The 13,659-nt window shown below is 44.3% G+C and overlaps 1 protein-coding gene across 3 annotated transcripts in view; it reads left to right on the top strand.

The window, feature by feature from the left end:
• Positions 1-13,659, top strand: part of actn4 (actinin, alpha 4) — a 49,788-nt gene that overhangs the window by 31,619 nt on the left and 4,510 nt on the right. For 2 of the 3 annotated variants that reach the window (XM_079224773.1, XM_079224775.1), the window contains exons 5-20: positions 13-100; positions 1,593-1,671; positions 1,883-1,964; positions 2,696-2,781; positions 7,063-7,155; positions 7,248-7,373; positions 7,511-7,615; positions 7,758-7,905; positions 8,116-8,266; positions 8,664-8,772; positions 9,340-9,480; positions 9,589-9,771; positions 10,404-10,538; positions 11,220-11,399; positions 11,561-11,707; positions 12,951-13,031. In XM_079224773.1, the coding sequence (XP_079080899.1) occupies positions 13-100; positions 1,593-1,671; positions 1,883-1,964; positions 2,696-2,781; positions 7,063-7,155; positions 7,248-7,373; positions 7,511-7,615; positions 7,758-7,905; positions 8,116-8,266; positions 8,664-8,772; positions 9,340-9,480; positions 9,589-9,771; positions 10,404-10,538; positions 11,220-11,399; positions 11,561-11,707; positions 12,951-13,031 (1,934 nt within the window). The remainder of the gene's footprint in view (positions 1-12; positions 101-1,592; positions 1,672-1,882; positions 1,965-2,695; positions 2,782-7,062; positions 7,156-7,247; positions 7,374-7,510; positions 7,616-7,757; positions 7,906-8,115; positions 8,267-8,663; positions 8,773-9,339; positions 9,481-9,588; positions 9,772-10,403; positions 10,539-11,219; positions 11,400-11,560; positions 11,708-12,950; positions 13,032-13,659) is intronic. The other variant, XM_079224774.1, reaches the window with a different exon arrangement.

The raw sequence follows: 13,659 nt of genomic DNA, 5'->3' as shown, positions 1-13,659 counted from the left end.
TCCTCATTGCAGAAACCTCTGCGAAGGAGGGTCTCCTCTTGTGGTGCCAGAGGAAGACCGCTCCCTACAAGAATGTCAACGTGCAGAACTTCCACATCAGGTAACACACACACACACACACACACACACACACACACACACACACACACACACACACACACACACACACACACACACACACACACACACACACACTACATTTGGACAGATCTCACTGATTAGTGTGAAAGGTGTTGACAGTTAATGAATGAATTGATTATATTATTAATATACTACTACTACTACTACTACTACTACTACTACTACTACTACTACTACTACTAATAATAATAATAATAATAATAATAATAATAATAATAATAATGATGATGATGGATTAAATCAATTGTATTATATTTAGTAATTAATTATATACAAATATATTAATTAAAGAGCACTTCCATTATAATAGAGCAGTTTATTTTAAGTGACCATGGCCTCCTCCTAAGGGTCTGGGGGCGAGCCAAAGTGGCATCAATCAGTAAATATCACAAAAGAATAAATTGATTCAAGAAATCAAAACTTAATAAAAAATGACTTAATGAAACGAAAATAACCCAGCTGTTCCGTTCTCCGACTCCCTGGCGGTGTCCCGGTTCTGCTTTGCTGCCAGTGGTCGGGGCGGCCCTCCACATGAGTTTAATAATATGGTTATAGTTATTATTAATAGTAGCTCTGGTGGTGGCAGCAGTAGATAAAGGATCAGCTTTGGCATTACTGTACTACACACAAACCAAAATATAACTCTACACATTCAGACACTCCCTGGTCCTGGAGCAGCACGTAGTGGTGTATGAGTGTCTGTACGACTGCATCGATGGTTGATGCTGAATGAGAGCTCAGTGCTGTCTATGTAAAATACTCCTGACACTGGACTCTAACGTGTAGAAAAGTCGCCCCCTGTTGGAGAAACTGGAAAACGTGTCACTTCTCTGAAGGAGTCAGAAGCCACTACACCACTGTTGGGGAAATGTGGCATGCATGGTTTTGTACATTTAAGAAATAATAGAATATATGAAGAAGCTGTATTAAGGCGCATCCAAAATACCAAAAAAACGTAGTTTTAATTATCATTGCTTTACTCGAGACCAAGCAAAGAACAGGTCTAAGTTAAGACCAGGGTTGATGCATTCATGAAAAACCTGGAAAAGTCATAAATCAAATTTAAAAAAGGACAAGTTACAGGCCTGGGGAAGCTTTTGAAAAATACATAAACCCAGAAAGTTTTGGAAAAGTCATGGAAATGTTCCTCACAAATGCCTGCAGAATAAAATATACATGGTTCACTTCCGATTAACTACATTTTTTGGTCAAACAATATAAACTTTGATGCTGGGGCAGATCAGTTATGCCTATAGATGCTAACACCAGACTCCGATCCTTTATTCTTATGTGTTACATGCCAGTCGGCCATTTGGCTGTAGTCTTCGCGGTGCGTTCAAGTGCAACTTTTTTGTGTGTGCCCAAGACACCGCTGGTTCTGTGACGTCGGTTATGCGTGTCACACGTTACCGTCCTCGCCTCACACTCTGCTCATCTGCTCTCTCCTGCAGCTGGAAGGACGGTCTCGCCTTCAACGCTCTGATCCACAGACACAGACCGGATCTCATCGATTACGACCGCCTCAGAAAGGTAGACCGTCTCTCTCACGCATACGCACATAACGAACATAAACACACTCTTACACTAGTGCTGGACATCAACACTAAACTCAGACCAGACCCAAATGTTGTAAAGTCTTTGCATCTTGTAAACGCAATCTAGTAAAGTTTAAAATGACCGCTAATAAAAAGAAGGAAAAAAAACATGAAGTTGTCTTCTGACGCTTTGATTGATTGTCTAGGATGACCCCGTGACCAATCTGAACAACGCCTTCGAGGTGGCTGAGAAGCACTTGGACATCCCCAAGATGTTGGACGCAGAAGGTAGGTTCTGCCGTTACCTGTGAATGATGGTGTGTTGTAGTAGTGGGTGTGTGGTTTCAGAAAGAGAGAGATATCCTACTGTTGTCAATGAGTGGCTGCGTTGACGTGCACACAACAAGGTGACTGATGCAAGTGGGCAGTACATGCAACCCATGTATTATGACATTTGTGAAGTACTCGTATTACAGTTTTCAGCTGCGATTCAAAATGTGAGCAGATTTAAAAACGGGAACAGCCTAAAACCACTTCATTAAAATAGTCATTAATGAATTAAAGAGGAAAAACATCAACATAACAGCTGATAACCTTTCAACAGTAGTGAACATTTCCGGTCCCAATGCTTTCTGATGTAGTCAAACTGTAACACAGACCGATCTAAATGCAGAATTAAACCAATTTGTTGAAGTATACTTTAGAGCTGCCAGTCACAGTGTTGATAATCTCCAAATGCATTATGTCAGGGTCTGTCATCTCAGGATCGATGGAGCCCCGACCCTTCCCCTCCTCCTGTCTCCTCTCATTCTTTGGATTGTAAAAAATAAGATGTTTCGTTGCATAACTTAATTCTTGTTGTTCTAAAATATCCCACTTACCCCAACAAATGAAGTTATGATCGTCCTGTCTGGCTGTGTGTGTATAATATGTGAGTGCATCTCCCTACACGTGTGTCTTGTGTCTTGCCTGTATCTGAGTGCGTGTCTTCATAACCACGATCTCCCCCCACCTTGTAGACATTGTGAACACTGCTCGTCCGGATGAGAAAGCCATAATGACTTATGTGTCCAGTTTCTACCATGCCTTCTCTGGAGCACAGAAGGTACCCTCTGACTCCCTGACCGGGACCCTTTAACCCGCCCCCCTTCTTCGTTACTAACAAGGGGCTACTTCCTGTCCAGCATGGCCTCAGTCTCTCGACAGCGCCGCTAAGCCTCCGAGCCGTGACAAGGACACTGGATTCGTCGGGGACACAAACGCACACAAGCTCAAATAGCGTGAATGTGACTGTGCTGCTGAACGCAGTCAATGTTCTTCTTATCGAAATGACTCCGCAGATTGCAGAAGAACGCAGCTAAGCTTCTTTCAATAGTGTTTTTAGAACGACTCGCTGCTAACAAGACCGTGTTGGTTCATCGGTGGTTGGTTTCAGAGTTGCTGATTTCTCTAGTATCTTTCACAATTGCATAAGATCGTATCTAGTAGTTCTAGCTGATGTAATGTAAGGCTGCACAGAATAGTTAAACACTTTGAAACTTCATTCATAACGATTACGTTCAAATTCTAAATCAATGTTCAAATGCCCCCTACATGTCTATTCATTGTGTTTTAAAGCTGGTATTCCGGCACAGTTGCAGATAAAGATCAGGCTACACTAATATCATTAATACTATTCCATCTGTAGAATACGATTCCGATGGTGACTGGAGAGGATTGTTTCCGACTCGTATCATCAAAACATTTCCAATAACTCCAGAAAGTTAAGTCCAAATGGACAGACAGACGGACATACTACAAAGTAATACCTCACAGTACTATTAGTGACTCCATTTGTGCTTTTATAAATAGAATAAAGAACATTGCAATCACTTTCAAGTAAACCAGATTGCTCCATCAGACAAGTGTAAAATAAAGTGAAATCCGTGCAAAAAACAACTAATATTGAGTTACTACTAAATAGCTTATTGTGGAAAACAATAAACTATTTTTTTGCAAAACGGAATGAGTGCAGATATGAGCCATCACATTGTATTGGTGGCTGCAGTGAGCTGCTTTCCTCTACAAATCTTGTTTAAACGAGGTTGTAGACTTGATACGGACCGTCTCAATTCATGCTCAATGTTGAGAGATGCAACAGCAGAGAAGACAAGCTCACAGGCATCTCATAAAGATTGGCTTTTGGCAAAATGCCAAGAATCGGCGAGTCGTGCATGCGTAACCTATTAACGGCGTACCTTGAACATTTTAAATCAGCATTTCCTCTTGCGCCCCACCTGTAATAAATACCGCCACAGTTTGATAAATTCTGACTTAAAGGAAACATGGTGTTCATTTATTTTAATGGCAACCACAAAGTGTGCAGGCTTTGTCACTGCAGTGCGTTTTTCGGGCTTTTGGAAGAATATTTCCAGAGCCTCTCGATATGGGAAGTCACAAACGTCATTTATGTTTGTCTTGACCTGCAAATACATTAACTGTTGGGCTTTAAAAGTGATCGCTGATGGCTTAAAATAGTGATAGCTTAAAGCAACAAATCCTATGGTGAAAAGCACGCAACATATTTTTCGCCTCTGTCCACTGTGTGTGCTCACCTGTGTGCATCGCATCGGGGCAGAACTCCGCCGTGTGCGATACCGAGAGCAGAGAAGAGTTGTAACACGACCATAGAGACAGATGTCATGCTGTCGTGTAGATACGATCAATAAGATACGGCCATTTAGTTTGTTTAATAACAGAACAAGGTAAGGTGTATACCTGTTCTATAGGAAAGGGAACCTTAAATGACTTCTGTTGTGAGAAAAAATTACACGGGGCGCCCCCCTAATATAATGACAGGGGAAACACTGATAGATGTGTTTATTGTTGTTCTGTATGACCTTTGCATTTCATGATTGAGTGATGAGGATTTTGATCCCGAAATTACAACAAATGCTGACTCTTACGATCATCTTGCGTCACGTTAAAATGTCAGACCGTTGGTCCGTTCAGTAGCATCTTTTATAACGACAAAGTCTCAGCATTATTTGGTCCTGTCCCTCTCCTGTCCTCCCCGAATGCCTCCGACAGGAAGCCCGTTGATGCGTCTCTTGTTTTACTGTCCTTCCTCTAATTAATTTTTTGGCTCATTCAGAACTTGTTTGTGAGCCTCTTCCGTCTCAGGAGACGACCGTGTGCGTGTGAACTTGTTCCATGTGCAGCCGATTCTCCTTCTTGAATTATTTACTCCCTGTCAGACACTACAGAGGGTAGCAGCTTGGGACGATTAGAGACAAACTCGTAAATCTCCAGACTTACTGCTTTTGTCAGCGTTTGTCAACAAATCGCAGTAATCCTGTTCATGCAAAGCTTTTCATCAACATCTGGTGTGTTGTTTTTCAGTCTGTTCACTTGGACAAGTGAGAAGGGTAACTATTGCGTTTGAGTCCCTGAAATTGTGTCATTCTTCAGTTGTAAAAGCAAATAATATTCAAGTAATATTCAAGTTCTGCGCAAAGTACTGTTCGACGTGTTCGATTACAGTTTGATTTATTAAGTGGTTTTAGTTGCAATTAAACTTTTTATTTTTGGGAAACTTTCCGCCACCTCTTTTTATAGTTCTGTATTGACTCTTATTAGTTGGTGCCTCCTGATAATGTTAAGGCATCCTTCCCACCCGCTACATGAAGCGAAATGATGGAACGACCTCCTTCACACTTTGAACATTCCGCTTTCAGTAAAATCGCCCAAACGCAAATTTCAAGGGCTTCATTTAGCGGTCAATGTGTGTTTGTGTCCCGGTCTTGATCGTACGGCTCCAGTGTCCTTCAGCTCACTTCAATCGGACACACGTCCTCCTGACATCCCTCCTCCTGCCATCAGTGTGTGGGGGTGGTGGTAATAGGAGGAACCTGAAGCTGTGGACCTAAAGAGGGAGACCAACCCTCGCTCTCGCCTCCTGCAGGGAGCCAGAACCACGTAGCTTTGGGTATCTTTGGCTTCACACTCTCTCTCTGTCTCTCTTTCTCTCTGGTTCCCTTCTTTCGCCAACCTCTCTCTGTCCTGCTGGGTGCTGGGTGATGCGTAGACATCGTGGGTACGCTGCGGCCGGATGAGAAGGCCATAATGACCTATGTATCCAGCTTCTATCACGCCTTCTCTGGCGCACAGAAGGTGAGCTTTTCACGCCTTTTCAGACTCCCATTAACAGCAACAGAAAAAAAAACAGGGTTTCCATCAGTCGTGATAAGTTAGATTTTTTTATTCCAGACAGTGAACACACAGGGTTCAGTTTCCTGGGGGGAATGTAGTTGATATCATCTAGTGTCAACAGTAAATGTGGCAAAAAGCATGAATATACTGAAATGTTTCCCCAGAGTTTATTAAGATGGAGATGCTTTATGTCTCCTCATTGGAAATGCATCTGGAAACCCAGAGAAAAGTCAGGTAGTGTCAACAGATACTACCTGATATAGCATGATGGGAACTCTGACGACAACAACAAATGCTTTCTGATGCTTCTGTTTTGGTTTTCTCCGGACATCGACTGCGTTTCCCCCAAAGTGGATTTACCTTATGGTCAGGATTTACATTCCCAAACTCATGTTGGTGCTGTGAGTGTCTGTACTCCTCCTGAAAGAATACTTATTACTGCGGGAAACACTGGTCGATGTCCTCCAGTTTCTCTTCAGCTATTAACATCCCTCAGCTCTAATACTTTGTATTGTGATATTATTTGTTTATATATATGTATGTATGTATGTATGTATGTATGTATGTATGTGTATATATATGTAATATATTAGTTTAGAAGTAAACATTTCAACTTGGCCATGTAGGATGGAGCAAATAGAAAGTTAGTCGTTGAATCCACATGTCAAAGTCCTGTGTACTGTGTTTGTTTTATTCCAGCGGTACAGTAGTGTAATATCCTAGGCAGACCTACCGGTGTGGACTACAGCGCTACATGAACCTGTAACTAGATGTATGGACTTGACTCCTGAGTTGTGACGGGAGACGCATGGAGCTTTAAAACACGAGATTGATTTTTTGCCACATTTAAACTAACCATTTAAACAGCTGGCGCATGATTTTATTCGTTCATTCCATTTTTTGAGTTAATTTGCACTTTTCTTTAACAATGTGTGCCCTTATGATTAGATGTATTCATATTCACTGCCTGTGTGTGGAGTGTGTAATCACAAATTAGGAAAGTAACAGCTCTATGAGAGTTATTAAAACGCTCGTAATAAAATCCCAGGTTGACGTAGTTGCAGCGAGCCAGAGTGCTTGTGTTTTGTTTGTTTTTAGTGACTTTTTAAAAAGCGCAGCTTCAGTGAGTGGACTCAATGTTGCAGAGTTTCATCCAATCACTGCAAGCGCCACTCACCACTCTGCTTCCCGATAGGCCGAGACAGCTGCCAATCGCATCTGCAAAGTGCTGGCTGTCAACCAGGAGAATGAGCAAATGATGGAGGACTACGAGAAGCTGGCCAGCGAGGTGAGGACACAAAAAAGATGTTCAACGTTGCGCACTCCGGAAAGAACTTTGATCACGAGTGTCCTGAACCAGACTCTCTCTCTGCCTCCCAGCTGCTGGAGTGGATCCGTCGTACCATCCCCTGGCTGGAGAACCGGACCCAGGAGAAGACCGTGAACGACATGCAGGCGAAGCAGGAGGACTTCAGGGACTACCGCTGTGTCCACAAACCACCCAAGGTATGAGGAGTCACTTCTGCAGGGCTTTGTCTTCAGATTTAACGGTGACCAATTTCGCCTGGAGCCAGTTGAGGGGTCTTTGTGCGGACGCTGCACGAATGTGTCCACTAACCTTGTGAGTCTCTTCCTGTCTTCAGGTCCAGGAGAAATGCCAGCTGGAGATCAGCTTCAACACTCTGCAAACTAAACTGAGACTCAGCAATAGGCCGGCCTTCATGCCATCAGAGGGACGCATGGTGTCTGTATGTATGCGGGGAACGTTGCCGTCACCCTTTTTGTTTAAAGAAAAAGTTACAAGCTGCAGAAAATATGCTTGTAATACAGAATAATTGTATTGCGCCACGCTGTACTCTGATATCAGTACCTCATGCCGTCTGCTCTCAGGATATCAACGGAGCGTGGCACAATCTGGAGGGAGCGGAGAAGGGCTACGAGGAGTGGATCCTCAGCGAGATCAGGCGCCTGGAGAGACTGGAGCACTTGGCCGAGAAGTTCCACCAGAAGGCCGCCATCCACGAATCCTGGACCGACGGTACGCAGAGGACACACACACACACACACACACACACACACACACACACACACACACACACACACCCCTACCTACACACCTCTTTACAGAAGAAAAATATTGACAGAAGCAAAACGTACTTGGTTGGTCTTTCTGCTCTTCCTACAATCACTAGCTGCGTTTTAAGCAACTTTCAGGTGAAGTGGATGAATTCATTGTATGTGTATGCAGGTAAGGAAGCCATGCTGACGCAGAAAGACTACGAGACCTCCACCCTGTCGGAGGTCAAGGCGTTGCTACGGAAACACGAGGCCTTTGAGAGCGACCTGGCAGCACATCAGGACCGAGTGGAGCAGATCGCCGCCATCGCACAGGAACTCAAGTGAGGAAGAAGGGTGGAACAGAAAAAATGCTGTGGACCCACCGGGTCACAGTGTAAAAACAATAATAGACCATAGATGATACTTACACACGGGCAGTAACTTTCTGAAAAGTGAAGCCAATGCAGAAGTGCCTTACACTTGCATTCTCTGTACTGGCCAGCAGGGGGCGACACCTCTGGTTGCAAAAAGAAGTCTGGTCGTATAATGAGAACATGATTTATTCCCCCAGTAAACATTGTAAACATGAGTTTATGGTTTCAAGTAGTCTTCAATACAACATGATGTTCATTTAGTAAAGACTCATTCCTGCAGCTCTTACACTGTAGACCTAGATATTTGATTTATGTTTCAGTGAAGCTTGGACTCTAAACTCTCTCCTCTGCTCTGTGTTTTCAGCGAGCTGGACTACTACGACTCCGCCAGCGTCAACGCTCGCTGTCAGAAGATCTGCGACCAGTGGGACACCCTGGGAGCCTTCACCCAGAGCCGCAAAGAGTCCCTGGAGGTAACGCTCGCTTTGTGAACCCAAACAGCTCGTACAACATTCTACCCTGTGTATCTTTAATCGCACTAAACATTTAGAGAAAATGTCCTTTTACTGGCTAATTAAATTTAAAGTCCACTGAACATATACAGGTTGAATGAACAGGTGCATTATGGGCCAAAGCAACCCATTAGTGTGTTATCTGCCTGCATTGAGATCCCCCAAAAGACTAAAAGCCGAGTTCAAGAGGCCATTTTACTGCCGACTTCATAAAAACAACTATGAATTAATAATGGGAGCACATGCAAACTTTAAATATTGAGTCAAAACTGTTAACACACGCAACTGTGCACAAGTACATCATAATTGTCTGATTCTTTATTTTATGTCAAAAATTATGAAAAAAATCTATCTATTTCTCAAAGTAAGGTATGAAAAATGTGTACTGTTATCCATCTCAAATGCCTAGTGAAGTGTTTACGGCGTCCTCCAACAGCTGTATCATTATATATTATATTAATATCCACACATTGAAATCCAACGTTTCTTATGATAAAACACCGCCTGTGGCTGTTTTCTTTCCAACAGAGGACAGAGAAGCAGCTGGAGTCGATAGACGAGCTGTACCTGGAGTACGCCAAGAGGGCGGCGCCCTTCAACAACTGGATGGAGGGAGCGATGGAGGACCTGCAGGACATGTTCATCGTCCACAATATCGAGGAGATCCAGGTAACCGGTCCAGAGAGAGCAGCACACAGAGGTGTGAACTGTATCTTGCACTAGACCCATTTATTTTACAAATGTGTAATCAGTGTATTTTAATCTCCTCCTCCTCAGGGTCTCATCACAGCCCACGAGCAGTTCAAGTCCACCCTGGCGGAGGCCAACAAGGAGCGGGAGGCCATCCAGGCCATCCAGGCCGAGGTGCAGAAGATCGCCAAGAGCAACAGCATCAAGCTGAGCGGAGCCAACCCCTACACCACCATTACACCCGAGAGCATCGACGGCAAGTGGGAAAAGGTAAGGCTGCGCTTTGTACCGGGGGGGGGGGGGTCGTATGTCCACGAGAGACCGGGGGAAAGTCTACTAAACCCAGACGGTTTTGAAAAAGTCTTGGGAATTTGCTTGACAAATGTATAATTATGCGCCGCAGGGATGACGTCTTTCTGAAGGCCAACCAGGAAGTCAGCATCACACCGGTTGACAAATAGCCAATGGGATTTTTCCATTGCATTTTGGATTATTGCAATCTGTCGAGCATTTTGGATTATTGTATTCTGTCGAGCTAAAGTTTGTGATACTTGTTAATTTGTGAGAATTATCTTGTTGAACATTCCTTTTATGTATTATATATTTTTAAAGGATGAAAAAGTACAAATCTGCCGTTAAAAGCAAACCCAGCTCTGTTGAACCAGTGTCATGTCAAGAGACTGAAAACGTTCTTTACAACCGCTCTGATCGACAGACTTTTATGTGAAGATATACTTTTTTTAAGTCTGCTTTATGGTCAGAAGGTAGAGAGTGCCACTCCATGTTCTGCCGGGAAGACGAGACGCACCGCTCTTGTTTATCACCTCTTTGTGTGTGTGTGTGTGTATGTGCAACTCCAGACTCTTTCTAATGTGTGTGTGTGTGTGTGTGTGTGTTTGCAGGCAATGGCCATGGTGCCGCTGCGTGACAACGCCCTACAGGACGAGCTCAACAAGCAGAACTCCAACGACACGCTGAGAGCGAAGTTCGCCACCCAGGCCAACACGGTCGGCGCCTACATACAGGCCAAGATGGAGGTAAGGGATTCCGCCCACACGGTTGAGTGCGACCGGCCGTCGATGCAAAGTGCTTCCTCTCCGCACAGCTGTGCGCGGTTGCAGATTTTCGGGCCAACATTGTGCAACAGTGAGCTCATGCAGCAAAGAGTAGTCAGTTGTACTTATTCCCACATGGTTGAGCACTAGTTTTATCATGCTGCAACACGCGCCGCTTCACTCGCAACCATTCATAATAATACAACTTTACATTATATCATACTTTATTCTCACGCATTCTCAGACAAGTTGCAGCAGCTCCGTTTGACACACATCCCGTTTGGTTTTGATTTAAAACAAACTCTGTTCCAGTTAATCCGGTTCCTTTTGTTCTGCTCTGGAAGCTGTCAATCGAACCCCGGTGCGGACCAAAGTAACTGGTTGAGACAACCTGATCTGTCATGTTTACTCCTCTTTGGTTGTTGGTGTGAACATGAACTATCATTTAGTGTATCATGTATTTCCCTTTTGATCAGGACCAAATAAACCCAACTACTGGTGTAAACGCACCCTAATGTCACAGAATGAGGTCTTGCGCTAACTCTAGAAAACGTTCCAGAGTTGTCTGTGCTGGAGTCCGCTGTGTGCGAGCTTGCGTCCGGGCGTCTTCTGAAAGGTTTCAGCGGCATGGTAAAACACTTGCGTGTGCGTCTGTGTCGGCAGGAAATCGGCAGGATATCCATCGAGATGAACGGCACCCTGGAGGACCAGCTGACCAGCCTGAAGGAGTACCAGAAGACCATCATGTCGTACATGCCCGAAATCAACACGCTGGAGGGGTACCACCAGCTCATCCAGGAGGCCCTCATCTTCGACAACCAGTACACCTCCTACACGATGGAGGTAACACGCACACATACACACACATAAAATCTTCATGAATGAATCCATTCTCACTCACAAATACTGTTTTGGGGCCTTTAAAAAAAAATAAAAAATACTAAAAGCGCATACTTCTCCCCGGCTCCCTTTCTTCCTCCTCTCGTGTCCTTCCTCCCCCGCAGCACCTCCGCGTGGGCTGGGAGCAGCTGCTGACCACCATCGCCAGAACCATCAACGAGGTGGAGAACCAGATCCTGACGCGGGACGCCAAGGGAATCAGCCAGGAGCAGCTCTACGAGTACCGCGCCTCCTTCAATCACTTTGACAAGGTCAGGGGCCCGAGCTCCAGGGCTTTGTATTTTAGCTTTTTACTTTATTTTTACTGTATTGTTATGGCATAGAACATGAATACAGAGCAGTAAAAACATTGTTTTGAATGTGTAACATGACTGAATGAATGTTCAGTCCTTACAAGGGGGTGAGAGAGGAGCCAAGCGAGTGAGTATTCATCCAGATGTTTAGAGCACATGTTGGGGAGAGGTTGTGCTCAGGCGTGGGCAGAGCAGGGAAGGAGAGTTTGTTGGTGCTGTTTGGTGATCGGCTTATACTTTAGCTGAGAGGCCACAGGGTGAGTAAATTATGTGGGTATCACAGCACCGGCAGACAAAAGACTGTAGTGTGTTAGTCGAAGGGACAGTTTGAGTGTTTTTGAAGTGGGGGCAGAATGAGGTCCATATCAGTGTAAGCGTGCGCTGTGTTTAATACTTCCACCGCTTCACTTTAGCACCAAACAGCCTTTCCCTACGGGGAACCGAAGCTGTTATCGATGCTCTGAAGTGGTTAGATATTGTAAATGTAGCGTACACTTGAACTGATATTGATCCTTTTCGGTGTCTAAAGTATGTCCACAGCTGGACACGGCTTTGCTCCTGTGATGGTACTCCTGTCTGCTAGAAGTTCCTCGTACAACCCCACTTAAAAAACAACTAAACCATCCCTTGTAATCAGCAATGGAAACCTAGAGAATCCAGTACATTTTAGTTGAGAATGTGCTGAGCCCGTGGTTTAGCATGAAGATGCACTCGCTTCAGAACTGGTGCTTCACTGGATGTAAAATGCACAACGTGTCGCCAACCTTGTGTGTGTGTGTGTGTGTCAACCACCGCCATTCACCATCTCACACCACTGTGTGTGTCACTTTGTGTGTCACTGATTCATGCCACTGCATGACACTCACCCATCACATCACTCCACGCCGGTGTTTCTGGGCACACGGCACATCTTGCGTTCTTTTACAGCACAACACTTTTGAACCTTTGAATTTCTCAGAATCTCCACACAGAACGCAAGGAAAGTCATCACCATGTTTCCGGTCCCCAGCGGGTCCGTCATGAGTCCGGTGTATGTCTGTGTGTGTTGACATTGTCTAAACGTCCGTGAATGTCTTGTCTGTCCCCCCTCCATCCTCCCATGTCCTCATCTTCCTCCGCCCTGCATGCCGTGTGGATCTCGCGCTTGCCATCCACCACCTCATCCCTGTGTCGCGATTTGACGTGTCGTTGGCGATCTCAGGACCACAGCGGGACGCTGATGGCCGAGGAGTTCAAGGCCTGCTTGATCAGTCTGGGCTACGACGTGGAGAACGAAAAGCAGGTAGAGAGCCATTCGGGGAGAGCCGGTGTTTGTCGGGTCTCCGGGCAGGAGAGAAGAGCGGAGATCGCCACCGGGCATTCTGAGTCGGGGGGCTAAAGCCATTCATCATTTTCAGGTTCATCATTGATTGTTTGAAGGCACAATGAGGAGGATAAAACAACAAAAAACATACAAATGCTATAAAGTAGTGTCAGATGTGTGTTTTCACTTACACACTTCACTTCACAACAGATGCACTCTCATTTTCATCCATTAGACATCCTAGATGTTTTAAATTGATAATTTACTCATAATTTTGAACACTAATCTGGATTATTATCCCTTTTTTTTTGTACATGTTTTGGGCAATTGATAGACAAACATGATCATGGCGGTGCTCTAAAGGAGGAGTAAATCAAATATTTGTGTTAAATCAAAGAATACATTACAATGTATTTATTTTGAGTTATTTAACATTTATTCATCCAGGGTAATCAATAAATGAATAAACATAAAAAAAAATTTAAAAGAAAACTGCAAGAATTTTGAAATGTCACCTGTCTAAATTCACTTTGAACACCGACTGGAAATGTAAACAAGATGATGACAGTGAAGTCTGGCTTCAAACATTTTGAAAGATCATAATCCC

This window comes from Taurulus bubalis (assembly GCF_910589615.1).
Source record: "Taurulus bubalis genome assembly, chromosome: 10".
Taxonomy (NCBI): Eukaryota; Metazoa; Chordata; class Actinopteri; order Perciformes; family Cottidae; genus Taurulus; species Taurulus bubalis.
Note: the sequence above shows the minus strand (reverse complement) of the source record. Positions and strands in the feature narration are given on the sequence as shown.